The following is a 21,653-nucleotide window of genomic DNA, read 5'->3' on the forward strand; positions in this document are numbered from 1 at the left end:
CACACCATTACACCACCACCACCAGCCTGAACCGCTGATACAAGGCAGGATGATCCATGCTTTCATGTTGTCTGAGCCGAGCATCCGAATGTGTGAGCAGAAATGGAGACTCATCAGAGCAGCAACGTTTCTCCAATCTTCTATTGTCCAGTTTTGGTGAGTCTGTGTGAATTGTAGCCTCAGTTTCCTGTTCTTAGCTGACAGGAGCGGCACCCGGTGTGCTCTTCTGCTGCTGTAGCCCATCCGCCTCAAGGTTGGCCGTGTTGTGTGTTCAGAGATGCTCTTCTGCAGAGCTCGGTTGTAACGAGTGCTTATTTGAGTTACTGTTGCCTTTCTATCAGCTGGAACCAGCCTGGCCATTCTCCTCTGACCTCTGGCCTCTTCAACAAGGCATTTGCGCCCACAGAACTGCCGCTCACTGGATATTTCCTCTGTGTCGGAGCATTCTCTGTAAACCCTAGAGATGGTTGTGCGTGAAAATCCCAGTAGATCAGCAGTTTCTGAAATACTCAGAGCAGCCCGTCTGGCAGCAACAACCATGCCACGTTCAACGTCTCTTAAATCCCCTTTCTTCCCCATTCTGATGCTCACTGTGAACTGCAGCAGATCCTCTTGATCATGTCTACATGCCTAAATGCAGTGAGCTGCTGCCATGTGATTGGCTGATTAGACATTTGTGTTAGCGAGCAGCTGGACAGGTGTACCTAATAAAGTGGCCAGTGAATGTGTATACGTAGTATTAGAGTTCATAACATCCGTTATATTAACCGTTATCAGCACCACCGGAGAAAATAAACTGTATTGATGCTGACTGACCCAGCAGAACAGGTCCAGAAGAACCTGAGAAGTGGACAAACAGTGGACAAATATCAGGAGTGGTCAGTGCAGAACAAAACCCAGCAGACCGGTCAGACCACTGATCTCCAGTCTGAGAGCTTCACACACACTGAACTGAAGAGGAAAGCAGCAGATTCTGGAAGATCTCCAAGCAGCGGTGGAACTCTGATCTGTGGATGATGATGATGATGGAGATGCTCACCTTCCTCTCAGGTGCGTCTGGAGACTCAGAGGTGTAGCTGATGTTCACCTCCTCCACATCAGAGCTGCTGGAGCCGGCAGACGTCACACTCACTGAGTCTCCGCCGTCACACACCGAGCCGCCGCTCACACACACCGGGAAACGCAGCTGATCGAAAGACTTGGAGTGAGAACTGCCGGAGGAAGAGCTGCAGCCCGCCTCGCCCACACACACCGGCTGACGACTGCAGAGAGAGAGACAGAGAGACACACACACACACACACACACAGATAGACAGAGAGACACACACACACACACACGCAGAGAGAAAGAGACACACACACACACAGACAGAGAGACACACACTTCACACAACTGTTCGAAGGCTGTTCCGGACTGTCTGCATGAACTTGACACATATAAAACATCATCGTGTGTGTGTGTGTGTGTGTGTGTGTTTCACTCACTCGCTCCACCGCTTCATGATTCCTGAGCTCTTCTTGGCCCGCAGTGTGTTAGAGGCCGATTCAGAGAGCGGCTCAATCTCACACGACTGACTGTAACTGCAGACACACAACACAACACAGACCAGAGTGAGTGAGTGTTTGTGTGTGTGTTGGAGTATATTTGTTATTGTGTGTGTGCATCTCTGCTACTGAACACACGCGCTCACACACACACACACACCTCTCTGCCTCAGACAGTTTCTCCACACTGCAGAGCCAGGCGCTGAATCCAGACACACGCTGGAAGTTGTAGTTATTACAGGCCAACTGCAGCAGCTTAATCTGAGCGATGACCTCGAACTCCTGCACACACACACACACACACACACACACACACACACACACACACACACACACACACACACACACAGCATTAGCAGTGCATATATATACTCTATAGATCTTCATTTATTTATATATATATGTGGAGATATCAGACGAGCTCGGCTCAGCCGCACCTTCCTCCTCTTCTCGAAGTTGATCAGGCCTCCCTGAGAACACAACACAGCCAATCAGCAGCAGCAGAGAGCATCTCATTAGCATATCCACACATCAACCAATCAAGAGCTCCCATGAGCACGTCTGAACACTGTTCCACAATCCTCAACATAAGAAACCCTTGCTGTGACTCAGTAACTCCTTATCTTCTGCTTACGAGCAGTTATTCAGCAGGATCAGGGCTGCAGGAGTGTTAATAAACAGCCCATATCATAACAACAGGCAAGAGATGATCCTCTAGATCAAACATGAAGATCTGGAGCAGCAGTAATCAGCAGGAGAGGGGTTTGAGGGATTCAGTGGCTCTGTTTATATTCTGCTCTTCACTACAGCGAATGATGGAAGAGTAAGTGTCTTTCACTGATGTGTGTGTGTGTGTGTGTGTGTGTGTGTCTGTCTGTGTGTGTGTGTGTGTGTGTGTGTGTGTGTGTGTGTGTGTGTGTGTTAATATTATAGGAGAGAAACGGAGACTCACGTCCAGATAGTCCTTCATGGCCGTGTCCATCATGACCAGATCTGTCAGGAAGGTGCCCAGGTAAGGGATCGTGCCCTGCATCACCGTCTGCACACACAGGGGGCGCTGTTTACACACACTACACTATACTACAATATACACACTCTGCAGGTGCGTCTCAAATGGCATACATGTAGGTAGGTCGGTGTAGGTATTGCGTTCACACTGAAAACTCTCACACTAATAAGAGCACTTCAGTTAGCCGGACGCTGCACTGTAAACAGAAGTGTGTGATGACGGACACTTCACACACTCAACCACCGCAGCATTGCTCACGTAGCGGAAGGGGCGGAGCTATCGGGCGCTCATGTTGCATTACTGTATGCATTCTGGGTTGTGACAGCAGTGTTCTCCTCTGGGGTGGCGCAGTGGCGCAGTAGGTAGTGCTATCGCCTCACAGCAAGAAGGTCGCTGGGTTGCTGGTTCGAATCTCTGCTCAGTTGGCGTTTCTGTGTGGAGTTTGCATGTTCTCCCTCGATAGGCTAAATTGTCAGTAGTGTATGAGTGTGTGTGTGAATGTTTCCCATAGATGGGTTGCAGCTAGAAGGGCATCCGCTGTGTAAAAACGTGCTGGATAAGCTGCCGGTTCATTCCGCTGTGGCGACCCCGGATTAATAAAGGGACTAAGCCGACAAGAAAATGAATGAATGAATGAATGTTCTCCTCTGAGAGTGTTTATAGCGCCTCCTGCTGGTGAACGCGGTTATGCTCAGGGCAGGTGTGATTTGGTCGTTTATTTGGCTATTTTGGCAACCGGCAAACGTCATCAGGGAAATGTTTAAATGTCCACTTAGCAAAACATACTAATGTTGCAATAGAGACGACACTACAATCATTTACTGTACTGCTGAGTGTTTAAGTGCAGAAGTGCATAGTGTGCCATTTGGGACGCAGCATACAATACAGACAAGGGACACACTGCACTAAAGTTTACACACACACTACACTAATGTTTACACACACACACAACACTAATGTTTACACACACACACAACACTAAGGTTCACAGACACACACATTACACTAAAGTTTACACACACACTACACTAATGTTTACACACACACACAACACTAAGGTTCACAGACACACACTACACTAAAGTTTACACACACACTACACTAATGTTTACACACACACACAACACTAAGGTTCACAGACACACACACTACACTAAATTTACAGACACACAACACTAATGTTTACACACACACACAACACTAAGGTTCACAGACACACACATTACACTAAAGTTTACACACACACTACACTAATGTTTACACACACACACACAACACTAAGGTTCACAGACACAGACATTACACTAAAGTTTACACACACTACACTAAAGTTTACACACACACTACACTAATGTTTACACACACACACAACACTAAGGTTCACAGACACACACACTACACTAAAGTTTACACACACACACACTACACTAAAGTTTACAGACACACACACTACACTACAGTTTACACACACTACACTAATGTTTACACACACACACACACACACTACACTAAAGTTTACAGACACACACACTACACTACAGTTTACACACACTACACTAATGTTTACACACACACACAACACTAAGGTTTATAGACACACACACACTACACTAAAGTTTACACACACACACACTACACTAAAGTTCACACACACACACACAAACACACACACACACACACACTACACTAAAGTTCACACACACACACACACACACACACACACACTACACTAAAGTTCACACACACACACACACACACACACACACACACTACACTACTGTTTACAGTGATATAGGAGTAGTGTTATTGAGTGTTTCTCTCAGTGGGCTATATTAGTGTGAGTATGGTGAAGTATTATCTGTCCATCAGTGCACTGTACACACTCTGTAAAGCTCTTCAGCCTCTGGATGATCACAAACTATGAAGACGATTTTATTTCTGTTGGTCAGAATAGCACCAGATCATCCTGTGACGTCACTAAAAGTAATCTAGGAGAGCTCAGATTACACTACTATAATCGTGTAGTCTAGCACAGAGTACAGCACTGGCTGCTGGTGTTTGTGTGGTGTAGTCTGTGATCAGTAGCTGAGTTCAGTTGATCAGTGATCCACTAATGATAATGAAGCTGAATGAGTGTGGAAACTGCAGATGGCAGATCCAAAATGGCGTCCGCTGTTGGATTCTCTCACCAGATCTCTCTGCTGACGCTTCTGGGCTCGCTTCGGGTTGATCTCCAGAGTGGCAAATTTGGACGTTCCCTCCTGAAACACACACACACACACACACACACACACACACACGTGTCACAGGTGTGCAGTGCTGGATCAGACTGACAGAAGAGCAGTGCAGTGTGTTGCGCACCTTTATGAGCAGCTCTCGGCTCAGCGAGTGGTTGTTCTCGTCTGAGAAGATCTCCGACAGCTCCTGGAAGATGCGCAGGTTTTCTCGAGAAACTTCATCCCACGTCTTCTTGAGCCGGTGCACCGGGTTACACTGCAGCGCAGACAGGATCGCACGCAGAGACGAGAAGTTCTTCAGGATACGGCACTCCTGAGGGAGAAGACACGGCGGTAAACAACAGAGGGTGTGTGTGTTTATATGTGTGTGTGTGTATGTTAGAGTGTGTGTCTATGTGTGACTGACCCTGGCCACCTGTATCCAGTGCTCCAGGATGCGTGCGCGGTGTGTGTGTTTGAGCGTGTGTGTGTCACTGACCCTGGCCACCTGTATCCAGTGCTCCAGGATGCGTGCGCGGTGTGTGTGTTTAAGCGTGTGTGTGTGTGTGTGACTGACCCTGGCCACCTGTATCCAGTGCTCCAGGATGCGTGCGCGGTGTGTGTGTGTGTGTGTGTGTGTGTGTGTGTGTGTGTGTGTGTGTGTTTAAGCGTGTGTGTGTGTGTGTGACTGACCCTGGCCACCTGTATCCAGTGCTCCAGGATGCGTGCGCGGTGTGTGTGTTTGAGCGTGCGGTCGCTCAGGCAGGTGGCGATGGCGCAGTTGGTGACGCGGTTGAACTGGCTGACGGTGGCGCGGATGGTGGGCGCCAGGTGCTCCTTACCCTTCTTATCCCGCTGAGACCAGATGCTGCCCAGACAGTGATAGGGCACCACACGCTTGAACAGCTCCTGCGGAACACACAGACTCAGACTCAGAGTGTGTGTGTGTGAGCGAGTGTGTGTACTTGTATGTATGTGTTAGCAGGGCCCTGTTCCTGGAGATCTCCTCCATCCCTGATCACACACACACACCTGAAGCAGTAATGAGGAGCTGCAGCAGCACCTGATCATCACAGACAGGTGTGTGTGTGTGTGTTTGTGTGTGTGTGTGTGTGTGTGTGTGTGTGCTCAGACATGGAGGTGGATCTCTAGGAACAGGGTGGGTGACCCCTGCTGTTAGAGGGTGTGTATGCATGCAAGTGTGTGTGTGTGAGGGCATTAGAGTGTGTATGAGTGTGTGTGTATCTTGTATTCCAGACAATCTGGGGATCAAATGTCCCCATGAGTATAGCAATACCAGTACATTTTGACCTTGGGGGGACATGGTTTTGATCTCCACGAGGAGAAGGGCTTGTGAAGAAGTAAAACTGCAGATTTCGTGTGTGTGTGTGTGTGTGTGTGTGTATGTGTGTGTGTGTGTGTGTGTGTGTGTTGCTCACTGCGTCCATCAGTGTGAACTGCTCTGCCACCACAGTGGGGTCGAAGCTGAGGAAGTCTGGTCGCTCCTCCTCGAAGCCGTTCTCCTCCAGCAGAGAGAACGCACAGCAGCCCTGCTCCAGCACTGCACACACACACACACACACACACACACAGTCACACACAGATGTGCATGGTGACTATAGCAGCAGTATTATGGATCATTATAGCAGTGTGAAGCGCACGGTCGGGCTCGGCGTGCTGCAGTCTGCGGTGGAAGTGGCTCAGCAGGTTGCAGGCGCGGCGCTCCAGGTCCGACCCCGGGAAGTTGATCTGCAGGTAGAGGATGAGGCGCCGCAGACAGCTGTATTCCGGAGGCTTCCAGAAGTCCTCTGAGTACTGATCCAGCCACGCTCCCAGGATGGAGGAGATGGTGCTGCGGACACACACATACACACTTTACTCCCACACACACACTCCTACAGGGCCACACACACATCTGCAGAATCCTGGACAGCAGCTGCAGGTTGAGCTGTTGCTCTCTGAATAAGCTCTGGGAGAAACACATCTCACTGCTTAAGTGTTTAACTCTCCTGATCAAACTGACAAGAGCATCAGGCTAAACGCTGCACAAACGAGTCTTCAGGTCTTCATCATGGAGTAACGTGACATCTGAGCACTCTGTGTGATTTAAAGAGAGAAGACTCGTACTTCCTGAGCTCAGTGCGCTCATCTGACGTCATCCTGCGCACGTCTGGCCCCGGCTGCTGCTGCAGTTTAGCATACCTGTTAAACACACACACACACACACACACACACACACACACACCCCTTGAGTAACTGTGTATGTAAAAGTGTGTGCCAGGTTGTGAGTGTTAATTTGTGTGTGACTGTTTGTGAGTGTGTTTGCATGCGTGTGTGTGTAAGAGTGTTTGAGAGAATGTGCACAATTGTGTGTGTGTTTTTCAGTAACTGCACGTTTGTATGTGTCGAGGAGAGGGTGTGTGTGTGTGTGTGTGTGTGTGTGTGAGAGAGAGAATGATTCATGATTGTGTGTGTGTTTGAGTGTGTCTGAGAGAATTTGCTTTTGTCCGTGTATTTGTGTGTGTGTGTGTGTGTGTGTGTGTGTGTTTGGCAGAATGTGCATTTGTGCATGTGTGTGTGTGGCTGTATTGGAGTGTGTGTTTGAGAGTGAATGTGCATGATTATGTGTGTGTGTTCGAGTGTGTGTTTTTTCAAGAGAAAGTGTGTGCTTGGGGGATTGTGTGTGTGTGTGTGTTTGAGGGAATTTGCATTTGTATGTGTGTGTGTGTGTTGGTGGGTAGAATGTGCATTTGTGTGTGTGTGTGTGTGTTTTAATGTGTGTGTGTTTGAGGGAATGTGTATGTTTGAGAGAAAGTGGATGTGTGTGTGTATTTGTGTGTGTTTAAGATAATACACATGTTTGTGTGTGTGTGTGTTTGGCAGAATATGTATTTGTGTGTGTGTGTGTGTTTGAGAGAATGTTCATGTTTGTGTATGTGTTTGAGTGAATTTGTGCTTTGTTCTTCTTGTGCATGCATGTGTGTGTGTGTTTGGTAAAATTTCTATGTTTATAAGTGTGTATTTGAGTGTGTGTTTGAGATAATGTGCATGTTTGTGTGTGTGTGTGTTTGAGTGAATCTGTGCTTGACTTTTGCCAGTTGTGTGTGTGTGTGTGTGTGTGTATATGTGCGTGTGAGAGAGAGAATGTGTGTGTGTTTGAGTGAATCTGTGCTTGATCTTTTGCCATGTGTGTGTGTATGTGTGTGTGTGTGTGACCTGTTGAGCAGCAGGTCCAGCACTTGTTTGGTGGTGGCGAATGTCCTGTATGTGCAGAGGAAGATGGTGACGTATGTGGAGTCGTTCCCCCTGAAGGCGGTCAGCATGTTCTCCACCAGCCGCTCCAGTGTTCCCGCTTTAATGCTGCGCAGCTTACAGGTGTGAGAGTCTGAGTGCTGCTGCTGCCCCCTGCTGGAGGACGACTGGTACACCTGCACCTTCCTCACGGTGATGCTGAACACCGCACCCTCCTCCACCTCCTCCCCGATCTCCTGACTCGCGTTCTGCACACACACACACACACACACACACACACACACACACACACACTAGTTCTCTGTGGACTGGGGGCTTCTGTTGTTTTCATTCTAACTAATCAATATTTCTATATCAGAACATCAGAACACCTGTTAGCACTGTGCTGTAAGAGTGTGTGTGTGTGTGTGTGTGTGTGTGTGTGTGTGTGTGTGTCTCAGCGCAGAAGTGCAGATGTATTAGCTGGGTCACAGCAGCGTGCTCTGGGTCAGAGCTGGAGAACTGATCTGGCGTCAGCGCTCAGACTCAGACTGAGGTGTGTCCAGTTTCAGGAAACATCACTGCGATCAATAGCACACACACACACACACACAGACTCAAAACAACTTACACAGCGTCATCTGTGCAAACTGACAGTGATTCAGCATCACACAAATAAATACACACACACACACACACACACACGCATGAACATGTACATTTACTCAAAAACACACACTAACTGATTCAGCATCACTCACACACAGACACACACACACACACACTCACACCGATACTCAAACACAAACATGCATATTTACACAGTCACACACTCTCTCAGACACAGACAGACAAACACACACACACATGAACAAGCATAATTACACACACACATTCACAGACACGGATATACACATTTACTCAAACACACACACTCAGACACAAACATGAACATGCACATTTACAGTCACACAATCTCACACAAAACCCACACACACCGTCATACACACACACACACACATGAACATACACATTTACACAGACACTTAAACACAGACATAAACATGCATATTTACTCGAACACACACACACACAGAGTTATCAGAATCTCACGTTTCAGTATGATCAGATATTGATCATCACTGAAAGACCTGCGCGCGCGCGCACACACACACACACACACACACACACACACACACACACACACACACACACACACACACACACACACACACACACACACACACACACACACACACACACACACACACACACACACACTCATTAAAGCACAGGATACATAACCATCAGCTCTTCATTAATGATCAGCTCTATATTTACACCACACCCTACTCACACACACACACACACACACACACACAAATGGTTATATACATAGTGATAATGATAATGGGTTATTTGCGATTATAAATAGATAAATAAATATAAATCAGTTTACCCACTCTGACTCCCCATCACCATTTGACACACGTGACAGCACACACACACACACACACACACACACAGTGTTGTTTACTACAGCAGCATCACTCACACATCTCCAGACTGAAGCAGCTCTAACCCTGATGATGATGATGATGAGGAGGACAGATTTAATGTTCATTATCATCGACATGTTAATATATCCTGTGCTGGTAGTGAAGAGTGTATCAGGAGGCTGTGTCAGAGTCTGTGTGTGTGTGTGTGTGTGCGTGTGTGTGTGTGTGTGTGTGTGTGTGTGTGTGTGTTATTGTACCTCCAGCTGAGGCGCGTCCGGGTCCAGCTGAGTGAATCGGTTCAGCACCGCAGGATTCGGTTCGTCGTGAATCTCGAGTCTCACGGACTCCCGGATGCTCCGGATCCGCCAAACGCTGGCGTCGAACATGCCGGAACCGGAGCCCGGATCACGGGCAACAGAACAACAGCGCGCCGGTACCGGGAAACAGCGCGAATACCGCCGAGCGCACGCGCCGTGTGTGTCAGACAGAGAGAGTGAAAGAGACGCTCTCACACACACACACACACGCGCACACACACGCGCGCGCGCCCTGAATCTAGACTGTTATAAATGAATCCTGAAATGTTCGGTGAAATGTCAGATATGCTGATTATTAGTGCTGTATTATTATTATATTATTATCACAGTCTTATCTCCGCCACTGCGGTGTGTGTGTGTGTGTGTGTTCAGAGGATCCGATTAATGTAAACACTGAGAATGCTTTGGCGATACACACATCTACATTCAACTGAGGGAGACAGTGTGTGAGAGGAAAAGTATGTGTGTTTGTTATAGAATGTGTGTGTGTGTGTGTGTGTGTGCGTGCGTGCGTGCGTGCGTGCGTGTGTGTGTGTGTGAAAGAGATGAGTGTTTATAAGATGAAGAGTGTTATAAAAAGTATTTGTGTGTGAGTGTGTGTGTACGTGTTTTTGTGACATATCAGGACACTGATCTGTATAATGACATGGGTATGACACAGCTATTACAAAAAGGAGGTGAAGTATGAGGACATCATTCCTCATTTCTCAAAATGCTTATAAATCTCTTTAAGAGTAAAGCTGCACACAGTCTGCTGTGATGGTTGGGTTTAGGGGTGGGGTGGGGTGAGGGCAATATAATATACGGTTTGGACAGTATAAAATGAATGGAAACCTATGTAATGTCCCCACTTTTCACAAAAACAAACGTGTGTGTGTGTGTGTCTGGGTGTGTGAGATGAACAGTGTGTGTGTGCAGAACTGAAGCTGTGTGTGTAAAAGTGGCTTCATAAGAGATCCCCTTGACTCAATAAGAGTGTAAACTGCGCTATCACACACACACACACACACACACACACACACACACACACTGCCATTCAGACCCGCTGTGTTTCTGCAGGATATGCTGTGATGATGTGAATATTATCATTTGACAGGATGAGTGGAGCGTCATGAACGGGGCGGGGCATGTCAGACACTAGAGAGCATCTGATTGGTCAGGAGATTTGATGGCAAACTGAAGCATGAGGTGGGCGACACGGTGTCTCAGTGGTGTAGCACTGTGTCCTCAGCACTCAGGTCACCGGTTTGAGTCTCGGCTGGGTCAGTTGGTGTTTCTGTGTGGAGTTTGCATGTTCTCCCCGTGTTGGTGTGGGTTTCCTCCGGGTGCTCTGGTTTCCCCCACAGTCCAAACACATGCGCTATAGGGGAACTGATCAACTACACTGACAGAAGTGTATGTGTGTGTGTGAGAATGATTGTGTAAGGGTGTTTCCCAGTGATGGGTTGCAGCTGGAAGGGCATCTGCTGTGTAAAACATATGCTGGAATAGTTGGCGGTTCATTCTGCTGTGGCCACCCCTGATGGATATAGGGACTAAGCTGAAGGAGGATGAGTGAAGCAAAAGTGATCCATTTAGCAGGAGAGATGAACTGCTCAGTGTAGATGTCTACAGCAGGGTCGCGTCTCCTAGACGTCTGTTCTGTGTCTGTGTGGGAGAGACTGGGGGGAGCGATCACAAACTAATGGGACGGGGAGAGTCGGTGGAGCGACGATGCGAGGAAGTGATTTTAAATTGATGAGCGGGAAAGGGGGTCGGGGTGGAGCGATGATGGGGGGGTAGCGTTCACAAACAAGCGGCGAGAGCGTCAAAGTAGCCGGAAGTCATACTTTTTCAATGAGAACCGGTGGCGAGGAGCAGCGCGGCGCGTCTTCTCCGGTGTGGACGTTGAGGAGGACTTGAAATCAAGTCAACTTTATGGTAATGAGCTATGATGCGGTTCAGCGGCAACCAATCAGAATGAAGACGTCCAGCGCTTGAGAGGAGTTCAGAGAACACAGACCTGTGAACTTTGGTTGCGACCACAGTTGTTGCCAGGAATTTGATTATTGCGGTTGCCGGATTTTCAATTATTGCTAATCTCGACGACGTGGGGCCCATAATCACGCAGGGCCCCCCAGCAGTGCGTGCCCGTCCACTGATTTCGCTCTATAACAGCTTATAACTGCTGTGTCTGCCTGCACTAGAACAGATGAAGAGCTGGAGATGCAGCCATCGAGAACCGCAATCTGACCATGTTTCCCATGAGCAGCCCGAGCGCTGAGCAGCACAGTGTAACACATATAACACATCACTGGTGCTGATTTCTGAACCTAAAACCTCACTGAAGCCATGTTAAACGTTTATTTTTGTTCAGGCCAAATTAAAACATTTGTTGTGTGATTAACAATATCAGGCAGACATCAGTAAACCGACAGGAAACATCAGCCCGTCATCAAGACCTCAGCTTTACCAGAGCGAGATCAGACCAACTCAGCAATGAAGAATCTATAAGCAGCAATAAAAGCTGCACAGATAATACTGACAGCTCGATTCCAAAAACACAGAACAGACTCTCACAAAGTTACCTCAGAAGAACAAACTCTGGAGACCGTGAGAGCAGACAGCGCGTCCTGCGACCAATGAGATGCTGCGTTACTCCTGATGGTCATGTGACCTTCCCGCATTTTTAGTGGAACATTATTGAGACATTCCAGCATTCATACAGCGAGTTATTGTTTACCCCTTCTCAATGTATGTAACATGCACAACAGCCTTACAAATATCCAGTACACTACAGCGCTGTCTTATTGATGGTGTTCGTGCAGTTTGGGGGAACTGATGCAATCATGTTTATTAATGTTTTCATAATTATTGTACTAATAATAATAATGATGATGATGTTTTGAGGTTTTTCAGACTTCATGTGTGTAATATCAGTGTGAGGGAGGGTCGTCAGCTGTGCTGTTTGAGCCAATTCTGTACTGTAAAGCTGGATTTAAATGTCCGTCTGTGAGGCGTTATAAAGGTCTAAATATAATCTTAGAGAAACGTTGGAGGAGTATATGTGTGTGTGCATGCATGCATATGTCTGTGTGTGTGTGTGTGTGTGTGTTATGTATGATGTCGTATATCAGTATTTAGCTATTTGTTTTGCTTTTTTACTTTTGTGAAGCAAACTATAACAACTGAGCCCTCTAGTGGCCGACTGATGCACACAGATAACACAAGATCAACATCACTGATTATAAAACACACACACACACACACACACACACACACACACACACACATTATCCAGAGCAGCCTACAGGACACAGACTTGAAATGACCCTTGACTTGAGCATTAACACACTTTCTGTCTCTCTCTCACACACACACACACACACCACACCGTATTACCCAGAATGCAGCAGAACAGCTGTGATTTCACACTCACAGGATGAACTATGAACTCATGGGAAACACACACACACACAGACACACACAGAGTATGATGCTGAAGGTCGCATCCTTCATCAGCCTTACAAACATCCTCAAAAACACACAACATCATCAACGCACATATCTAAACACACACACACACACATCAGCTGTAGTTCACTAGTGTGTGTGTGTTATATAGAGAGCAAGTGTGGACACACTATTGTCAAACAGAACACTGGTCTCCTTCCTGAATGAATCATGAGTCAGTGATTCAGGAATCAGTTCAGTGTGAATCAGCGGTTTTGAATGAATCGCTTGAATGAATGATTCAGACTGACTGACGCCACCTACTGGCTGTTTTCCGCACCTGCTTCTCCATCATGACAGGCCTGAAGCAGCTCAGAGTGAAAGGCCCTTCAGCTGAACATCACTACATCTGTTCATGAAGGAAACAAGACATTCACAGATCATCACGGCTCTCTGAGCAGCAGGACAGCGCCGACATGAGCAGCGGCGTCAGCTGAACACGCCACTGTGAGCTGTAGTGTACTCCAACACTTCAGACGACTGCACTTACAATGACCAGAACACAGCCGAGACACACCGCATCAGCTGTTCCTCCTCTGAGCTGGAGCTGATGTATGAGGAATAGGCCTGAGTGACCGCTCTCCTCTACTGTACGCTTCACTGCTGCATAGATGTGAAGCACATCATGCGGACTCTGTGATTGGTCACATCACCTGTCAATCAAACTCCCAGTAAAGAGCCTACTGTACAGTACACTGGCTCTGGATTAAGGATAAATGTGAACGGGGCTTCATCTCATGCATGGCCATAGATATTTACACTAGATGTCGCCTGCGCTGTTGTTGTCTATTGGAAGGAATGCGTCAATAGAGCCGCCATTTTGGTACAGGGTAGAGCTCCTTTAAAATGAATGCAGGACCAAGGTGCAGTGGAGGACTGGCCATACAGAGCCAGAGATATACACACACATATATCCATGAACAGGAGTGTCTTGCTGTCAGTGTGCTAATGTTGTATTATTAATTATGAATATTATAATTGTACATCACTTCTCTATATGGATGGATCAGTGACCGGCGGGCATCACTGATAAAGAGCATGTGTTTGTGTGCATGGAGATGTGTTATTCTCCCTCCCTGTTAGATTTGGTCTAATCCGTGTCCTGACAGCGTCTTGTTGTCATATTTAATGTTCAGTGTTGCTGATTTTACTCCACTAAACCAGCATCAGAGTGTTGAGTGTGAGCTGCTGCTGCTGCTTTGCCTCATGGTCAGTGCAGTAGAGACTGGATCATCATCAGTAACCACACTTGTGGAGTTCAGAACACACAAACATAAACAGAATCTTCCCTATGAAGTGTTCTGCCTGTGCTCATGACTACACTCGTACACAGCGCTACAGTCCAGCATCTTCACACTGGCTTTAGTCTTGGCGAGTGCAGCTGAATTGATTATGTCCTGGAAGCCCTGACCAATATGGCGGCGCTATTGACACATGCTCAGGGCTCATATGCAATATCTAGTGTAAATATCTGATACATAGAGAGCTGATTGGACAGATAATGGATCATGATTCAGATACTCAAACTGTGTGAATCTTTGGACAGAAGGTTTATCTTGGGTGAATGTGAACACACACACACACACATGTAATGGACAGCAGCCAAACACTTCCTGTGTCAGATTTCACTCCGACAGACACAAACACAACGACACGAGCGAATCGACTCCCACAGCAGAGATTCATGATTCAAAACACATCATAATCTGACACACACACACACACACACACACACACACACACACAGCATGTGACTGTAAAGTGTTTGTGATTCCACAGTTTGGGCTGAAGTGACTCGTTTGATTCAGTTTGAGTGTCTGGATTTCCACTATTACACAACAGATGATCAGATGAAAGGTAAACGACTGAACAAGTGAAGGTGATGGAAACATTCAGATTAATTTCAGCAGCATGTGCTCTGCGTCTTTATCTGCAAAACTCTTAAACACAATTAATACACGAATGATCAACTCAAGTCACCGGACAGAAAAAGATTCATTAAGAGCCAGATTAATGAATCATAATGAATTGTTAAAGCACTTAATGAACAAGCTGCTACACTCAGGGAACTGATCAATCAAAGTGTGAGATTAATCAATGAATGAATCACGAGTCAATTAACCAAAATCAACAAAGCTTCGTTCACTCGTGTTGATGAATCAAATGATCAGCCTGGATTCAGTGAAAGCTGTTCATTTGCTCACAGTCATGATCCCTTTATTGACTGGGGCCCGGATTCAGTGTGTGGCCCTTAAACACACACTCTCTCTCAAACACACATCATTAGATCATATATGAGCGCGCGCGAGTGTGTGTGTGTGTGTTACAGGAGAGCAGTCTTTATTCTGAACACGAATCAATTGAATCATATATCAGAACCGAACGAGTCAGTGATTCACCACAGTAAAGAGACAGAACTGATGTACCTGTGTCTCCAGCATCATCATCTTCATCAGCTCATCATCTTCATCAGTGTTGAGGACACACTCTTCACCCCTCCATCACGAGGGGCTCATTCACTGATCCGAATCTTCCATCTCTGAACCGAATCAGAACCGGCTCCGCTCCTCTGTCCGCGTCTTTCTTTGACTGCTGATGAACTCGATCAGATCAATATGTGAATAATCATCAAATCTGCAGTTCATCATCCACACACACACACTCACACACACTCACACACACACACACACACCGCCGCAGACCCGGCAGGATCACACACACACATCCATCAGCGCGAATCAAGCCGCGATATTAAATCAGATCCAAAATGGAGGCGATGCTGGAGATCAGTGGGCTCCTGAATGCTCCACAGCGCAGATTATTCATCAGCGGGGTTCTGGTTCTGATTCTGATGGTTCTTCTTCTCCTCCATCACTCATCGACCGGCTCTCGGTGTTTCCTCAGAACCAGCAGCTCTGGCTCGTTGATCGGTGTCCGTTTAAATCCACACTGGAGAATCGGATCAGGCCCGAATCCAGAACGCCGCTCCGACCGAATCCCGATCCTGACCCCGAACCAGATCCCGCTCCAGATCCGGCTCTATCCCCGCACGGATGCCGTGTTGTTATTCTGATGTGGGTTTGTGGGTCTGCGGCGGGAACGCGCACGGGATGCGGGGGGCGCGCGGCAGCGGAGGGCGTGTGCTCGCTGAAGATGACACTATCCAGCACACACACTAGCGAGAACAGACGCGCATAGTGTACACTTCATCTGCTGGATGCGAGTCACGATCACAGGACGCCTAATGAACGCGCACGCGCCTCAGGAGGAGTTTCCATGGAGACAAGGAGATGCTCGACTGACATCTGCCCTGTATGCGCACTGCGTAGTGCACACTACATACCCCATACTGCCTAATGCAGTGCATTCTGCACAGTACATACTGTATACTACAGTTCACTGCCTAACACATATTAATAACACATTTCATACAGTACAGTGCACACTAAATACTGTTTACTGCATACTGTGTACTACCTAGTGAACTCCATACTGCACAATACATACTGTATACTACACACTCTGCATACAGTATACTGTTCAATGCATACTATATATTTTATAGTGGACACTTTATGCTGCATACTGTGTACTAATACACTGCATACTGCACAATACATACTGTATACTTCAGTTCACTGTCTAATATGTAATAACAACATATTTCATACAGTATACTGCACACTTAATATTCTATACTGCATACTACCCTGTGAACTCCATACTGCACAATACATACTGTATGCTACACATACTCTATACTACACTTTATTGCCAAATATATACGAACAACACATCTCATATTGTATACTGCACACTAAATACTCTACCCAATGAAGTCCATACTGCCTAATACATATAAACAACACATTACATTATCTCAAGTGCATACTGTGTACTGCCTAATGCACTGCATACTACACAATGTATATTGTACACTACACTACATATGGTAAAGTAGAGAATGTATACTGTATACTACACACTCTGCATACAGTATACTGTACAATACATACTATATACTACAGTTGACTTTATAATATATTGTAAACACACTGCATACTCTATAGTGGACACTTTATACTGCACACTGTATACTAACGCACAGCATATTGCACAATACAACTTGTATGCTAAACGTTGCACACTGTCCAATACACACCATTAATTACAGTATACCGACTAAAGCACTGCAGTGTTTTCACCTTACTTGCATACTGCATAGTACACTGCCTAATGTATAATGCCCAGTACATACTCTACAATACATCCTGTAAACTAAAGTATACTGCCTAATGTATAATGCAGAAAACATACTGTAAACTACATACTACACACTGCCCACTACATACTACACATTGTGCCGTTTCCAGTGTTATGATGAACGGTTCGAAACAAATGTGTGCCATTAGAGTTTACTACAAACAAATCCAGATCACCAATAACAGGTCAGAACTGTTTCCCAGGAGGAGTTTAAACCACTTTATAGCTAAAACCAGTTCAAAAACACCCTGTATAAACCAGTCAGGACAGTCTCCAAGGCAACAGTTCTCATTTGCATTCAGTTTAAACACATTAGGGTAAAATATCTAGTCTATAATAATTAATATCCATAATAATTAGAGGATTAAACAAAAAAAAAGACAAAAACTGCGAGATCAACATGAAGAAAATGAAATGAAGTAGTAAAATATGCAAGTAGAGTATTGTACACTGCATGTTTCACTCTTCATCCTGTGGTCAAGTTATAATTTAGCCCTCTTCAACACAAATGTGTGTGTTTAAATTGAGATATTTTACATTACAGCTCATTTCAGTGCGCTGTACACTCTGAAGTGCACTAGTGTCTGCAGTGCACACTAAAATGCTTAAAGTCACATGTTTTCTTAATTCGTAGTGTGTGGGGCGGGATTTTTAGGGTGGGCTTGGGCTCATACGGCAGCTGCTGATTGGACAAAGCAGTACAGTAGATGAAATGACAGAAAATTACAATTTAGTGTCACCACAGTGGAATGAACCGCCAACTCATTCATTCATTCATTCATTTTCTTTTCGGCTTCACCCCTTTAATAATTACTATTCATTTATTAATTACCAGCTATTCCAGTATACGTTTTACGCAGCGGAAGTCCTTGCAGCTGCAACCCAGTACTGGGAAACACCTATACACACTTTATCACACACACACTGCGGCCAGTTTAGTTGATCAGTTGCCCTATAGTGCATGTGTTTGGACTGTGAAACCCACGCCAACACGGGGAGAACATGCAAACTCCACACAGAAACGCCAACTGACCCAGCCGAGGCTCGAAACAGAGACCTTCTTGCTGTGAGACCACAGTGCTGACCACTGCACCACCTTGGAACAATTCCCCCCTGAACACACAGTCAAGTGAGGTGCAGGTTGTGTAGTTGTGTGTGTTTATTGTGCGTCTGCAGCGCTGTAAAAACACGGATATACAACAGAGAACTGCAGACGCGGCATACAAAAACATGCAGAAGAAGAAAACAGAGCAGAACATTAAGAGTGAAGAGAGACCAGGAAGAGCTTCATCTGTCCGTCCGTCCGTCCACACACACACACACACACACTAAACAGCTGATCAACACACCTGTGAACACACTGACCTAGCCTCAGAGACCCAGCAGAGGGAGATCTGCTGCACACTGTGGCATGACGGCGGAATAACCAGTGTGTGTGTGTGTGTGTAAGAGAGAGAGTGTAAGTGTGTGTGTGTGTGTGTGAGTGAATGCCTTTGAGTGAATGTGTGTGTGTGTGTGTGAATGTGTGATATGAGTGAATGTTTGCATGAGTGTATGTGTGTGAGAGTGTGTGTTGTGTTACTGAATGTGTATGTGTGTGTGAGGATGTGCGCATAAGAGGATGAGTGTATGTATGAGAGTGTGTAGGTGTGTGTATTTGACTGAATGTGTGTGTGTGTAGTGTGGAGAGTGTGTGGTGTTCTTCAGCTGTGGACAGTAGGTGTGCTGGCGTGTGACGGAGCTGATCAATAATCAATCATCAACAGAGACGTAAACAATCACTGATATAAATACAGGAGTCCATCATCTGACCATCCTCTGATCTGAGATCTGTTCATACTGGAGCGTTCAGGAGATCTGGAGTGCTTCATACACACACACACACACACACTCACGCACACACTCAATCACACACACACACACACTCGTCTACCTGAGACCAAACTCAATCACACAAGGCAAACGTTGGGTCCCACCCGGAGAGATGGGCGGCACTGCTGTCAATCATCAGCCTGGAGGCGTGGCCTGTGAGAGGGTGGGGCCTGTGGGGCGGGGCTACAAGCTGTCCTGCAGTTCTTTAGCTTTAATGAGGATGGAGTGAACGTCAGAGATGGGGTAATCCTGGAGGACAGCACAGAACACACGTCACCACGCATACAGGACAGAGAGTGTGTGTGTGTGTGTGTGTGTATTAGTGTGTGTTACCTGCAGTAGTCTCATGTTTGTAGTGAAGTCTCCCGCCAGCAGCTGATCTCGGATCAGTCTGCAGAAACACACAGATGTGAAGCACAGAAGCAGAACCACATGCTCATTCCCTGAACAGCAGCAGTGTGTGACCTCACGTCAGAAGTAAGAGTGGGTCATACGTCAGCATAATCTTACGTCAGCATTGCGCAGCACACAGGGATGAGGAACTCGAAGCGGTCCTGATGTGAAAACAGTGAATCCCAGATCCGGATCACATCTGGAAGCAGAAACTCCTGAGAGAGCAGCAGCGTCAGCCAGCGGAAGGTGAAGTACTGCGGCTTAATGTTCTGCTCTTGCTGAAACACACACACACGCACGCACGCACACACACACACACACACACACACACACACACACACACACACACACTGAATATTACTATTAGTGTTTTAATGCATTTATTATTGTTAGTTTTAAAACAATGTCTTACATATTAATGAATATAATTTGACGCATTAGGCAGGTGATGAGGAACTGTCCAGACTGCTGAACTCCTCTGAATCAGCAGCGTCTACACTAGATCCTGTACCCACCACATTATCAACACAACTGTTTCCAGGAGTTTAACGTCCTGACTTCATCCCTACTGTTAGGACACATTCCTAAAACTCTAACACTAGCTGTCATTAAGCCTCTTATTAAAACACCACAGCTCCATCCCAGAGAATCAGTCATTATAGACCCGTTCACCCCGACACCTGCTGTCAGAGACACTAGAGTCACCTCTGCTCAACTGTGAATATTCCAGAGCGAGAGAGCCCCTGTCAGCCAGTGAGTGAGAGTGTGTGAGTGTGTGTGTGTGTGTGAGTGTGTGTGTGTGTGTGTGTGTGTGTGTGTGTGTGTGGTGTGTGTGTGTGTGTGTGTGTGTGTGGTGTGTGTGTGTGTGTGGTGAGTGTGTGTGTGTGGTGTGTGTGTGTGTGTGTGGTGTGTGTGTGTGGTGTGTGTGTGTGGTGTGTGTGTGTGTGTGTGTGTGTGTGTGTGTGTGTGTGTGTGTGTGTGTGTGAGTGTGTGTGTGTGTGTGTGTGTATTTCACCAGTCTGATGTAGAGCTCAGTGTCCTTCTGCTTGAGTCTGGAGAAGACGCTCTCCATCTTGAAGGTGATGCCGCACTGAGAGTCGTCCAGGCTCTTGATGAAGTTATCTCTGTTCTCTGACATCAGGTTCGTGAAGCAGAAGAAGGTGTCGGCCTCAGCGTGCTCTACAACACACACACACACACCGTCTGACATGCTTTATTCAGTCCAAAAAAAAAACACTACAGTGAGTGATAATGTGTGGAGTGTTTGTGACATATGCAGCAAATTCAGTGGCATTACTGTATTGCTGTGAAAATAAACACAAACACACACATCTGAATTCTTCATTATTATATTCTGGAGCTGGAGGATCGCTGACCTCTGTCATGGATATAGAGGAGACACTGAAGCTGCTGGAATAATGTCTCCTGTTTGAACACAGCGGCGGACATGATGCAGAGCATGCAGGCTTACAGTGTGTGTGTGTGTGTGTGTGTGTGTGTGTGTGTTACCCTTCCACTGGCTGTTGGGGTCGGTGGCGAAGGTGTAGTAAACGGGCCCCACGATCTCGTTCATGCCCTGCACGTAGGCGATGCCGGGGTTGAGTTTGGCGTAGATGAAGAGGATGCGCTCCACCACCTCCCAGTGCGCCTCACAGCCGTTCGGGAGAACCGCATACTCATTAGAGGGATACAGGTGCAGCGCTTTACCTGGAGAACTGACCTGTGGAGGAGAGGAGACACGTCACACACACACACACACACACACACACGCACACACACAGCAGTCCAGCACCAGCAGCTCTGCTTCCGTCTGTCC

At 46.6% G+C, this 21,653-nt stretch overlaps 2 protein-coding genes across 8 annotated transcripts in view; both read right to left on the bottom strand.

Moving 5' to 3' along the window:
• Nucleotides 1-16,416, bottom strand: part of LOC101885008 (ral guanine nucleotide dissociation stimulator) — a 30,756-nt gene extending 14,340 nt beyond the window's left edge. For 4 of the 5 annotated variants that reach the window (XM_073935573.1, XM_073935572.1, XM_073935571.1 and 1 more), the window contains exons 1-13: nt 15,736-16,416; nt 7,987-8,270; nt 6,898-6,972; nt 6,432-6,622; nt 6,210-6,331; nt 5,464-5,679; nt 4,916-5,104; nt 4,744-4,815; nt 2,498-2,584; nt 1,983-2,015; nt 1,706-1,827; nt 1,486-1,581; nt 1,040-1,262 (exon numbers count right to left, since the gene is read on the bottom strand). In XM_073935573.1, coding sequence (XP_073791674.1) covers nt 1,040-1,262; nt 1,486-1,581; nt 1,706-1,827; nt 1,983-2,015; nt 2,498-2,584; nt 4,744-4,815; nt 4,916-5,104; nt 5,464-5,679; nt 6,210-6,331; nt 6,432-6,622; nt 6,898-6,972; nt 7,987-8,270; nt 15,736-15,762 — 1,737 coding nt within the window. In that variant the 5' untranslated portion in view covers nt 15,763-16,416. Of the gene's footprint in view, nt 1-1,039; nt 1,263-1,485; nt 1,582-1,705; nt 1,828-1,982; nt 2,016-2,497; nt 2,585-4,743; nt 4,816-4,915; nt 5,105-5,197; nt 5,680-6,209; nt 6,332-6,431; nt 6,623-6,897; nt 6,973-7,986; nt 8,271-15,735 lie in introns of all 5 variants that reach the window. The other variant, XM_073935574.1, reaches the window with a different exon arrangement.
• A 2,297-nt stretch (nt 16,417-18,713) lies between these two features.
• Nucleotides 18,714-21,653, bottom strand: part of tbc1d13 (TBC1 domain family, member 13) — a 10,310-nt gene continuing 7,370 nt past the window's right edge. For 2 of the 3 annotated variants that reach the window (XM_073934796.1, XM_073934797.1), the window contains exons 8-12: nt 21,347-21,557; nt 20,853-21,016; nt 19,955-20,115; nt 19,778-19,835; nt 18,714-19,693 (exon numbers count right to left, since the gene is read on the bottom strand). In XM_073934796.1, the coding sequence (XP_073790897.1) occupies nt 19,628-19,693; nt 19,778-19,835; nt 19,955-20,115; nt 20,853-21,016; nt 21,347-21,557 (660 nt within the window). In that variant the 3' untranslated portion in view covers nt 18,714-19,627. 3 annotated transcript variants of the gene reach the window in all.

This window comes from Danio rerio, chromosome 21, assembly GCF_049306965.1.
Source record: "Danio rerio strain Tuebingen ecotype United States chromosome 21, GRCz12tu, whole genome shotgun sequence".
NCBI lineage: Eukaryota > Metazoa > Chordata > Actinopteri > Cypriniformes > Danionidae > Danio > Danio rerio.